The sequence below is a fragment of the Rhinatrema bivittatum genome, chromosome 1 (assembly GCF_901001135.1).
Source record: "Rhinatrema bivittatum chromosome 1, aRhiBiv1.1, whole genome shotgun sequence".
Taxonomy (NCBI): Eukaryota; Metazoa; Chordata; class Amphibia; order Gymnophiona; family Rhinatrematidae; genus Rhinatrema; species Rhinatrema bivittatum.
The window spans coordinates 539,477,987-539,491,057 of record NC_042615.1 but is presented as its reverse complement, the minus strand read 5'-3'; the positions used below and the strand labels follow the sequence as shown (position 1 = coordinate 539,491,057).

General features: G+C 47.1%; 1 protein-coding gene across 1 annotated transcript in view; it reads left to right on the top strand.

Moving 5' to 3' along the window:
* The window catches only part of SMC2 (structural maintenance of chromosomes 2), a 215,027-nt gene that overhangs the window by 171,557 nt on the left and 30,399 nt on the right, over positions 1–13,071 (top strand). Inside the window, exons 20-21 of the mRNA XM_029614730.1 lie at positions 1,538–1,738; positions 2,371–2,487. Coding sequence (XP_029470590.1) covers positions 1,538–1,738; positions 2,371–2,487 — 318 coding nt within the window. The remainder of the gene's footprint in view (positions 1–1,537; positions 1,739–2,370; positions 2,488–13,071) is intronic.

Here is a 13,071-nt window from a genome sequence, read left to right as displayed (position 1 = left end):
CTAGCCAGTTCAATTGAGAGTTAAGGCAATGAGGCATGGCTGCATTATAGCACAGGAAGAAAGTCGCATTTTGTGCCGCATGTGGATCATGGTGGCAGGCAGGAGGGGGAAGCTTTGTGCAGAGGAAAAGAACAAGTAGCACAGGGAATCAGCTAATTGAGGGAGGACTATATCAGCAGGGTCAGCAGCTCTGCTTGTTCCCATTAGCAGGTTGTCTGCTGCAGCAGAAACAAGCTATTTTGGATTTGCAGCAGTGAGCTTGAGTCTAAGTTAGGGCTTCCTTCTTATGTTCCAGGAGCCAGCGTGTATAGGAGCTGCAGTTAGGATTACAGATGCCCTTAAGGATGCAGCTTTTTTTCTCTTTCTCACGCAGATTTCATACTTTCCTCTGCCTGGGCCTCTCTTTTCTCAGAGTTTTTGAAATACTTACATCCAGCTTTCTATATGGTGCAGAGCTCTGTTTCTGGAGTCCCTTCTGCTGGACCTTCCTCTCCCATGTTTCAGTTACAAGGAGCATAGCTTGAAAGATGGTCAGAAAAGATGATGATTTGGTTGAGGAGATGGAGAACAGTAGATACTCTTAAGTTGGAGGATTCACTGGTGGATCTAAAAATTCTGAGGGAAAGTGGGGTGACAGCTAATTAGTAAAAAAAAAATGAATATTTGCCTGGGGAAGAGGGTGCTCTTCCCATGATTCATTTTGTTCCATAAGGAAAACCCTTTTTTCCCTAATTTCAGTCTCTGTGGGCATTGAACATTGCAGAAGAAAGAAGAGAAACTGACTCTGCTTCTGCAGAAGATCACATTATAACAGGTTTGCGAAAACCTAGCAAATCGTTCCCTTTGCATAAAGCAGTCAAAGATTTGATTTATCTGGAATGGGATTGTCTGAAAGCAAATTTTAAAGGAAGACCATCTCTAGTGAAACTGTATCCCCTTGTCTCCTAGGAAAGTGAAAAGCTGAAGCTTCCAAAGGTAGGTGTGCTGGTGTGCACCATTAGGAAGAGGGCTACTATTTCTGTGGAAGAAAAAGCTGCCCTGAAGGACACGCAGGACAGGAAGATAGAAGCCATTCTTAAGCATGCCTTTGAGGCGACTAGCATGTAATTGTGTTGCAGCAAGGGCCAGATTGTGTTTGTCTCAGCATGCCTAGGAAGATTCCTTGTAGGGAAAGGGTTTGGCTCTGAAAGAGACATCGTAGGGGATTCTAAGACAGCCAGACTCCCAGAGAATAGGCCAAAGGGAGCCTCTTATAAGAGCATAAGAATTTGCCATATTTGGTCAGACCAAGGGTCCATCAAGCCCAGCATCCTGTTTCCAGGATACAAGTACCTGACATGATCCCAAACAATAAATAGATCCCATGTTGCTATCCTTCAGGTTTGTTTTTTACTTGGATGAATATTTTGACTGATACTGATAAGAAAATTAATCCCTTTGTAAAATGTTGATCTGGCATCTTGGTACTATAAACATAAGCTATGATTTTCTATTATGAACAGAGATCTATATCCCATTAGTTTTTTCCCCTCCCTAGGTGACTAAAATGCTTAAAGACTATGAATGGATTGCCTCAGAGAAGCACTTGTTTGGCCAGACCAATACAGTCTATGACTTCAAAACCAACAACCCCAAGGAAGCAGGTCAGAGGCTGCAGAAACTGCAAGAGAAAAAAGAGAAGTTGGGCAGGAACGTCAACATGAGAGCCATGAATATGCTCACGCAAGCAGAAGAGAGAGTAAGTGCTGGAAACAGATATACTCTGGTTGTTAGTTTTTCTACAAAAGTCCACACATCAGGCCTGGATTCAGGCATAGGCAACTGCTTCTGGCGCCAGAGCATTACTGCTGCTACATACCTCTATCTGGGCCTGCTTCCAAACCGCTTATCTGCAGTGATGCTGTCCAAAACCCCTGCCAGCAAACTAAAAGATGAAATTCAACATGGAACCTGCAGCCAGCCGCTGCATGCTCAAGGCCTTGCCTCTCACATGGGTTCCTATAGTAACAGGACGCCCTTGTGGGAATAGAGGGCAGGGTCTTAAGCATGCAGTGGCTGGTTTCAGGCCTTGCTCTGAATTTTGTCTTTTAGGTTGCTGCCACTGCCACTATGGGATTGGGAAGGCACCACTTTAGATTAGCAACTGAAAGTGGACATTCACCCCTCCCCGAATTCTCAGGTATGTGGGGGGTGCCCATAATTCATCACCCCACGCTGTCTATGGGCACTAGCAATTTAAACCCTGTTTCGTCTAACTCTGATAATTTTAATTGTTACCCAGAAGAATTTTAGAACAAGTGTGACTTCAGCAATCCCATCCTGAGTTCCAAATGAAATTGTGATCTGTTTTTGTTTTCTGATTTTTGCCAGTATAATGATTTGATGAAGAAGAAAAGGATTGTAGAAAATGACAAGACTAAAATTCTTGCAACTATTAAAGAGCTGGATGAAAAGAAAAATGAAGCCTTAAATATTGCTTGGCAAAAGGTATTTTATTTTACTGACATGTACAGGGACTAACAGTGGAAAGCTTCTCTTCCTTACAGAAAGGCATATGTTATATATTACACAGTAATATTAGATTTAGTGAAATACTTCAAAAAATATTTTTTTTATTCCTCCTACTACTTTATTGAACATCATGATTTATGTATCTATATATAGAGTTCCTCTTCATCTACTCAGGCCGGTCCATTGCATGTCAATCAACAGATGGAGACAGAGATTAAAGGCTCACTGATGTCACTCCTCATATACCTCTGCGCTGACATCAGCCTGCCAGTATTCTCTGTCTCCAACAGAGAGTGGACATGAATTCCATTCTATGGACTGTAGTCTAGCTAGGATGGATGATTATGAAGAAATATTAGTGGGCATTTCCTAGAATGAAAGGATGTTTTCCCAGATGAGCGTGACCAGGTAGAATATTGGCCTCTCAGGCTTCTGAGGTCATAGCTGGGGCTTCCTCCCTCAATTCAGCCAAGCCTAGGTTCTGGTGGATGATGGCAGCTCTGGAGGTGACCATATGGATTCCCTCCGTCATTGGAGCACATTCAGGGGGGACTACAGGTGAATGAATGCTTAGGGTCCTCCACCCCTCCTTCCTTCCACCCCGCCTTCCTGTGGGTTTCCTTTGGCAAGTAGGGAATGTTGCCTTTTTACTAGGACATTTAGAAAAAATAAAACAGGTGCAATCTGTTTTTTGCTCTGCTAAGCCTCCTTTGCTCTATTTGGGCAGTGTCTCTTTAAATGTTTTGGTGTTTCTGGTTGAGTGGCTAATAAAAAAGAAAAAGAGAGGCCAAGGGAGATCGTGATGCAGAGGGGGAAGCACATAAGAACATAAGAAAATGCCATACTGGGTCAGACCAAGGGTCCATCAAGCCCAGCATCTTGTTTCCAACAGTGGCCAATCCAGGCCATAAGAACCTGGCAAGTACCCAAAAACTAAGTGTATTCCATGTTAGCATTATTAATGGCAGTGGCTATCGTGAAACGTGGAAGAGGGGAACACGGAGGCAACTCAGGTGGCTTTGATTGCTGTGAGGAGCTCTGCATGCAAGAGCTGCAGGATGCAGGCAAAATGGCACCAGAAACTCAGTGCAAGAAAGACCTTGCTGTGCTCAGCCTGTGTTTGTTGCAGGCAGGGAGTACTTGTAAGTTGTGCAGTCAGTGTTCCTTGGCTTGGGGACAGATGCCTTCTTGTGAGTTCTTGACCGGGGGGGGGGGGGGGGGGGTGTCTGGCTGAATGGCAGTACAGTCCTTGGGGATTTCCTCCTCCTCCTTGGAGAAGGATCCGGTGGCCATTTTAGGATGCAGGAGCCCTGTTGGAGATGCAGGACCCCCTCCCTTTCTTTTTTTCCTGAATGCCAGCAGTCTAAGAGGGATTTTGCCTCCACAGGAGGGGTTGCCTTTTCCTGTTCCCCCAGGATAAGGTATGTCTTCCCAATCCTGGGAAGAGTGTTTTGTTTTGGTTTTTTTTAAATGACTCCAGCCATGCTGTATGTGGCAGGAAGCAATGCAGCCTGTTGATGTTCCTCCGGCTCCATCCACTTCAACACCTCATGGAGGAAGAAGCGTTCTGGGAGGGATTTTGAGCCAGGGATGTCTGAGGAGAAGCAGCATCTTTCAGAGGATTCTCTGGATAAGTTCTTCCAGCCCCCTCCCAAAGGTGCTTGGGATAGCTTAGAAGAGGGAAAGGTTCTTCCTGATGGGGAAGACTATTTATGTTGCAGTTGCAGAATTGTCTTTGATTTCTCAATCCTTGCACATGCTACTGATTGCTGGACAAGGGGATCATACTTTCAGACCCAAGGAGGACCCCATCATAGTTTACGTAAGTCATCCTGTTCTACCAAGCTTTGCTTGATTTGATTAATTTGGAGTGGGGAGTTCAGGAAGCTAGAAAGATAGAGGCTATGCTTAAGCAAGCCTTTGAAGCAGTGGCTATGGCTCTGTTGCATAGTAGCGTGGTCCAGATTTTTGTTTTTTTAATATTTTATTTATATAATTTCAATTTATAATACAAAGAACAAAAACTTTGCACAGAAACAGCATGAGAGCTAACAGCATTACAAATTAAATTAGAAGAAAAAAATATAATGCAACCATCTTGCTCTCATAATGTTCAATAAAATATGAGAGGGGGGTATAGGAAATATTAAAGAGGAGTTAAGAACAATGAAACAAGAAGAAAAGACAATAATAAAGTACATTAACCCAGTCCTATCATCACATATAATAGATGTGTCTACTTAAAGCTCTAAGGAATACTGGCTGGTTTCTAGACCTTCCATCTATAAATAACCTGAGCTGCTCTGGGAGAAAAAATACACAAGAATCTGCATTTAATTTCACAATACATTTCCAGGAATATTTAAGAAGAAAGGAGGTGCCTAATGCTAGAACTTCTTGGTGCATTTCTAAAAAATTCTTCCTTCTTTCCTGTGTAGCTTTGGCTAAATCTGGATAGATCCGAACAATTTCTCCAAAGAAATTTTATTCATATGTAGGAAATACTTGTGCATAATAAAGCTTAGATCCTGATCATATATAAAAGAAACAATGTGGATCTCTCAATTTCACAAGCAGATTGTCCCAGAAAAGCAGTAAGATTCCCAAGGGCCACAGGGATTAAAGAAACAGCTGTCTGCCCAGATCTTGATTTAAAAGGGAGAAAATAAACTTTGTTGAAAGAAGGAATTTACTCAGATGGAATTTGCAAAATGTCTATCAAGTATTTCCGTAATGTAAATCTAGGAAGTTTGCCTGTAACTCTCGGGAAGTTGGTCTCAGATTTAAATGGCACTTAGAGAAGGGGTTAAAGGGGCACTTAGAGAAGATAAGGCCATCGCGGAAAGATTAAACTATTTCGTTGCTTTGGTGTTTACTGAAGAGGATATTGAGGTACCTGTACTGGAGAAGATTTTTCATGGGTAATGATTCAGTTGGACTCAACCAAATCACGGTGAACCTAGAAGATGTGGTAGGCCTGACTGACAAACTGAAGAGTAGAAAATCACCTGGACCGGATGATATATACCCCAGGGTTCTGAAGGACCTCAAAAATGAAATTTCAGATCTATTAGTAAAAATTTGTAACCTATCATTAAAATCACCCATTGTACCTGAAGACTGGAGGGTGGCTAATGTAACCCCAATATTTAAAAAGGGCTCCAGGGGCAATCCAGGAAACTACAGACCAGTTAGCCTGACTTCAGTACCAGGAAAAATAGTGGAAAGTGTTCTAAACATCAAAATCACAGAACATATAGAAATGGAACAAAGCTGGCTTTACCCAAGGCAAGCCTTGCCTCACAAATCTGCTTCACTTTTTTGAAGGGGTTAATAAACATGTAGATAAAGGTGAACCGGTAGATGTAGTGTATTTGGATTTTCAGAAGGCGTTTGACAAAGTTCCTCATGAGAGGCTTCTAGGAAAAGTAAAAAGTCATGGGATAGGTGGCAATGTCCTTTCGTGGATTACAAACTGGCTAAAAGACAGAAAACAGAGAGTAGGATTAAATAGACAATTTTCTCAATGGAGGGGAGTGGGCAGTGGAGTGCCTCAGGGATCTGTACTGGGACCTGTGCTTTTCATTATATTTATAAATGATCTGGAAAGGAATACAACGAGTGAGGTAATCAGATTTGCAGATGATACAAAATTATTCAGAGTAGTTAAATCACAAGCGGATTGTGATAAATTACAGGAAGACCTTGTGAGACTGGAAAATTGGGCATCGAAATGGCAGATGAAATTTAATGTGGATAAGTGCAAAGTGATGCGTATAGGGAAAAATAACCCATGCTATAGTTACACAATGTTAGGTTCCATATTAGGTGCTACCACCCAAGAAAGAGATCTTGGCGTCATAGTGGATAACACATTGAAATCGTTGGTTCAGTGTGCTGTGGCAGTCAAAAAAGCAAACAGAATGTTGGGAATTATTAGAAAGAGAAGGGTGAATAAAACAGAAAATGTCATGCCTCAATCATCAAGAGCACTGCAGCAAAGAATAATATAGAAAAGAAGAGAGCCGTGGCCGAAAGAGATGCCAGCACCAGATCTCCTCACAAGGGTAAAGAAGCACCACGAAAGGGAGTGAGTCTGTTACTGGGAACTGCAGAGATTCTGAGTCGTGATTGTCAGAAGTGAAGAGCTGCAGCTCTGACCAGGCCCTTCCTGGGAAATAAGCATCATTGCAATCATCTGGGAAGGGATAGCTGCATCAGATCTTCCCTGCCACAAGAGGACCACTGCCATACAGAAAAGAAGGAAAAGAGAGCAGCAACGGATTACAGTTCCAATCGTGCCCTCTTGGGAAACACATGCCATAACCGAAATGATTAAAAAAAACTATAAAAGGAAAGAGTCCTCACAGAAGAACTGCTGCACAGACTAGCAAAAGGAACGGGAAAATTAAGCTGACAGGCAGCATGCAGCAGTAATAAAGAAAGATGCTGCTATAGGGAGACCTTCTCCCGACTTCAGAGCTACTGAAAGTAAAAACTAAAAGCAGAAGCCTACCCTTGCTACTGCTGCCAAGTCTGAAGACACCTCCGGTGAGTGTTACAAAGCTCTTTTCAATTGATTTTTATTTAGTTTTTTAAAATGCTGCAGCGGAGTGCAGGAGTAGGAAAGCCTTGTTTAGAATAAAAAGTTCAGGCCAGTTACAAAAACGTCAGTGATGTCGCTAACCTCCCATGATTCTCGAGGGGGGGGTCACCAATTTAGACAAAAAAAAAAGGGGGTGGGGAACAACAGCCACACACACTCACAGATTCCAAAGTACCAGTGAGATCAGATGTGGGATAAAACTGGCTGCAGCTTTATTACTAATAACAATATCCAACCATAACCATGTACCCGAGCCATAACATAAATAGGACTGTCCAAGTGTCTCACCTCCTGTGCAGACAGCACACCACCTCCAGCCCGGGGCCCTGCCTTCCAGGAAGTAAATAGCTTCAGGGCATTCCCGGTCACCTGCCTCGCCCAAGCACAGTGATTATCCCAAACGAAGGACAGCGGCATCCAGTCTGCCACCGCTCCGGGGCCAGCAGGCCCTGATGACAGACAGCCCCCATCTCATCAAAATAGGGTATACCACATGCTGTGCATTGCCTCCAACTGGTGGCACACTCTCCCAGCTCGGGTACCCCCGTCCCGCTGCAACAAGAAACAAACATAGCTAATTCTTACTAACAAGTCTGACTAGCAAATATAATCCTAACATTAAAGGGATGGGTGGGTGGGTTCACTGCAAGGCAGCAGCGTGGGGAGCAGGAGCCAAAAGAGGAGACAGGGCTTGCAGCCCAAGTAGCTCCCCCATGCTGCCGCCCCTGCCCCCCCCTGGCTGGCCCATGGGCTTCAAACGGCCCAATGGGCCATTCCCAGACCACCCCACGACAGTAGCTATCATTGGGGACCTCCCCTGTCCTGTCCCCTGCCCTTGTGCTCTCCCTGCTGGCAGCGTTGCGACACTCAACTGCACATGCGCATGCCGACATGTCGGCAACATCACTTCCGCCGGCGCCAACTCGCCACGGGCGATCGCTGCGAACCCCCCTCCTCTGCTCCAGGCACGGCAACGAGGTAGCGGCACTGTGCACTGACCTGGCACTGCACCTTAACCCAGGCAGCCATGATCATTTGTTGCCAAAGGGGGGGAGGAGCTACAACCACACTCTGACAGATTCCAAAGCACCAAAGAGGCCAGATGTGGGATAAAATTGGCCGCAGCTTTATTACTAATATACAACCATAACCGCATACCTGAACCATTACAGATGGAACTTTCCAAGTGTCCCACCTTCTGTGCAGGCAGCAAGCCACTTCCAGCCCGGGGCCCGCTGCAACCAAGCAAGGCCCTGCCTTCCAGGAGATAAATATCTTCAGGGCGTTGCCGGTCACCCACTTTACCCAAGCAAGGTAACTGCCCCAATCAAAGGGCGGGTCCAGTCTGCTGCCACTCTAGAGCCAACAGGCCATGGTGACAGACAGCCCCCATCACATCGAAGAAGGGTATACCACATGTGCACTGCCTCCAACTGATGGCCCCCCTTCCTGGCTCGGGTACCCCCAACATAGAGCCTGGATAGCCATACGGCTTATTCGGGACCCTCCCTCAAACAACTGTGGCCAATGACTAAGAGCCCAACAACACCCTGTGAATAGCATGCTTCAAATTGTTCAAGAACAGGTTCTGCCCCATATCTGAGAGATGTATCCCATCGTTGCAGAACAGTTCCATGCAATCCACACATAGCCAGTCGTGGTGCCTCATGTGCAGCCACCCCGTCATTCGATGAAATTGCCGATCTGCTTGTTTAATTTCTTCATCCACCAACCCCAGAATAGCAAGTTCAGGAACTGGGGACGGGGGATGATCTTTGACCAAATGAGCAGGGCATTAAGGACAGGATGATCGCAATGTCATTCCTCATATTGTCCAAGAGCAGATGCCCCAGCATGGTTCCCAAATCATTGCCTCAGAGGCATATGATTAATACCTATGGAGGGGCAAATCTTGTTTGTTGCTACCTCAGCAGTGGAGCAAGTTGGTCCCAATACATGCCTCTCCAACCCAGCCATCACACTATCCCATTCATTGGCGCTCTGCCCAGTTGCCCACAGATAGTGCTTTTTATAGCGCACTGCTCAGCCCAAAACACAAACAAGTGTCCAGTAATCCATACCAGCCAATGTCGCTGGTGGGGGCCTGAAAGACAGAAGGTGTTAAATGAAATTGCGCAAGGGGGGGAGGATGGAAGATAACTCTCGTGAGATTCCATACCCAAATCGTTAAGGTACTCGATAACCCAGATGCAGCCAAACTCGAGGCTGCCTCGATTCAGAAAGAATGAATTCCAAATTGTTCTGACCTCAGCCCAGCCATATCCAAGGCGTGCTTAAGGATAGCGTTAAATTGATAGTTGCTCAGAGTGAGTTGGCATGCAATAACTACCCTATCCCCCCCCCCCCTTAGCACACCACGTTAGCAACGTGGTGTGCTAGCAACGGAACATGTAACCAGACCCAGTACGGCAGTGAATGTGACCGATGCCCCCCCACCCCCGGCCGAGCTGGTCAGTCTTTGATCTCCATATCTGGAAAGTCTGTTTCCCATCGGCGATGAAAACATCACAGGCTCTGAGACTGGAGCGGTTGTGTCTACAGCTGGCCACGGCAACTAATTTGCTCTCACAACATGTGGCAAAGAATGCAATACAAAAGGCAGCTCAGAACAAGACCAGCTCGAATTGGTCCAGTACCACTGAAGGCAGACAGCACCATAGGGCAAAGCAGGTAATCATGCAGGATAGGATGGCACAGGTCAGGGACTTGTGGATTGTATTTGGCCCAACCAGCAAGGACACGCCTAACCGCAAAGTCCCTTACTGGGTTGGGCAAACCTTGGGCCTTTGCAAGGAAGGTGTAAACAGCCAGGCAGATTTGGACTGTACCTCGAGACGCGCCTCACTGTTTAGCCTGTGTAATGTATTCCACTATCCTGTGTGAAAGGCTCATGTCCTCTATCTGGTCGGAGGCTTCCAGGAAGTCCAAGTCAAGTGCTTCCTGGCTCCAGAGTTGTACAGGACCAGGCGTCCCCTTCTCTTCAGCACCTGGCGTGAGCCTCCGGAAGTCTTCCCACTTAGAAAGAGAAAATCAATCAGCAGTCTCGTTGCAAATGCCAGGGATGTACCTCTCCCACACCAACATGTTTATCTGCGAACACCACAAGACCATGAGCCTCAGGAGTTTGAAACAGGAGTGCATCTCGCAAACTGCTGATTGATTATATGCACGACCACTAGGTTGTCACACCAGAATTTCACTTTTCTCTTCGCCAGTCACTCATGCCAAATATGGAGCACCACCACCATCTGGAACAGCTCCAGGAAGGTAATGTTCCTCGTGATCCCTGAATCTAGCCAATTATTTGGTTATGTCTCCATGCACCAACTGCTTTGGCAGTATAGGCCAAAGCCAATGCCCCCTGAGGCGTCTAAGAACAGCACTAGTCAAAGCTGGATACTGGGGGGGTAACCGCACCTCCGAGCCATTGAAATCAGCCAGAAAGGTTTTTCCACACCCCGAGATCCTTGCGCATAGCATGGGTAATTCCCAAGCAGTGGTACTTCTTCATGACTGTCAAGGATGCAATAATCAATCAGCGCAGAAATGCCTGCCCCATTGGAATTACCCAACAAACGAAAGCCAAGCTCCCGATTAGGGTTTGCACTGCGGCTAGGGTTACCTTGTGAGCCAGGCATGCTCTGGATCAGTTCGAGCAGCTTCTGAATTTTGTTGGCCAGAAGTCTGGGCAACATTTGAGTGGTGTCAAATTCGATGCCAAGGAACGTGAGCACCTTGGTTGGCAGTTCCAACTTGTCTGCTGCCAGCAGAGTGCCAAAGACTCTGGCCATGGCTTGAAAGCCAAAGAAGAGTCTGTGGCACACGTCTAATTTGCAAGGGCCCACATATAGAAAATCATCAAAGTAGTGAATGACTCTTGTCAAACCAGTGTGCCAGGGCAACTCCCAATGCAAGAAGGTGCTGAAAACCTCAAAATGTGCATATGAAACTGAGCACTGCATGGACATGCACCTATCAAAGTAATAAGTGCCCTCAAAGAAGAACCCCAGAAGAGGGAAGTCGTCTGCATGCACTGGTAAGAGCTGAAAGGCAGACTCTGTCCACCTTGGCAATGAGAGCCCCCTCCCCACAATCCATGAGGAGGTTGAGCGTGCTGTCAAAGGAAGCGTATTGGACCATACATGCCTCCTGGGGGATGAAATCATTCACTGCCCGACCAGCTGGGTAAGAGAGGTTATGTATAAGCCTGACCTTACCTGACTCTTTCTTTGTTACCACCACCAATGGTGATAAAACCATTCTGTCGAAGGGAGGCAGAGGGGAAATGGACCTGCCACCCACCTGAGACTAATCTCCACCGACAGCTTCTCCCGCATGACCTTGGAAAACCTGATAGCAGAAGGCGCATTCGTATGGCTCAGCGGGTTCAGAGGACCCTTGTAAGGGGTTCTGAAGCCGTTTTTAAAACCCTCATGCAGAGTTAACCACTGCACACCTATTTGGGTAAAGGTTGAGACCCATCACCAGCTGCTCCCTCCTAACTGGAGTCTAGATTCTTATGTAAGGACTACTTGCCTCTACTACCAGGAGCTTTCTTTGTGCATTTGTTATTGTTATATCTCCAGCAGGCTTCGACGGTGGGGTTAGATTCATGTCCCTGACCTTGGGAGCTCCCCTGGGGACGAAAGGAGCAATTGTTAGCTTGAACCTCCAAGCTCCGCACTATTGTGTGTCAGCCACAGCTCGACGTCGTGAATGCCCCAGGACATGGATGGTGTGTCCGCCATCCTCTCTCTGAACTGCTCATCATAGTTCAGCCAAGCAAATCCCTTGAATTCGGCGTGAGCACTGACAATGGTGTCCAGGTATGACCACGTTACCAAGTGCTGTGAGGGGTCAGCCTGGCCAACTATTAATACCAGTCGTGCAAAGGACTGCTCCCAGTCATTAATGGTCCTTGAAACCCACTTGGGACCCAAAGGGGCTTCCTGCCACCTGCACCCCTTGCGCGACCTTTCCTCCTGTCTGCACCCTTCCATCAGGCTAAATATGTCAACGTATTGGCACCGGAGTGAACGCGGGACACCTGCCAAAACTGCTTAGTAGTGTTGAGGGCTGGTAAGTCTGCGCTAGCAGAGGCGGTACTGTACTACGCCTCTGTCATAATGACCTATGTAAACCAGAGGAGGATACTGATGAGGAACTCCTTCTGCCCGAGAAGTCAGAGTGGCGGTAGTGCCTCCTACTTTTCCTTTAGTGCCTCCACCCCACAACCTTGCTGTTCTCAGCAAGGGGTTGTTCTATGGCTACCCCTTCTACCCCCAGTGGTTGATTAGAAGTCTCCCCAACCACAGGAATAACATTTGACTCATCTTCAGCAGGCACAGGGACCGCTGATTGTACCCCCCAGGAGACAGAGTGGGATCCACATTTATGACATTCCGGAGGTCCAGTGAATCCGAAGGGCCTGCTCTCTCACTAGGTGCTGAAGCGCTGGAAGCAGTCAGGACCAGGCATCCCCCAGGGTGTAAGGGAACTGCTGCCGCAGGCTCTTGTAGGGCAGGCAAGTTGGTGCTCTGGGCTTGCGGGCACAGAGCATACCCGGAAGCCTATTTCCTCATGCCCCAGGGGCGCCCCAGGTTGCCATTGTGATTGGTCCTCCTGATAAAGACCAAGAAGGCCCGAGTATAGCCACGCAGGCCAGGAAGGAGGTACAGCCTCTGTAGCCCTCCAGGCTGGCATCTGCACTAGTGGTGCGCTGCACGGAAAGGCAGGGTAGTTGAATGGCTGGGCTCCCCCATCTGAATACCACTCTGTTCCCACGGGGGTGAAACCGTCTGGATGGCTGGCTGTGAGGTCCCCATGAAGTCCCCACCTCACTGGCTGGAGGGCAGAAGGGGAGGACTGAGGGATGCAGCCACCTCCAGCAGGGTGTCTACCCCTAGGAAGCCTCGATCCTGTCCCCCTTGCTG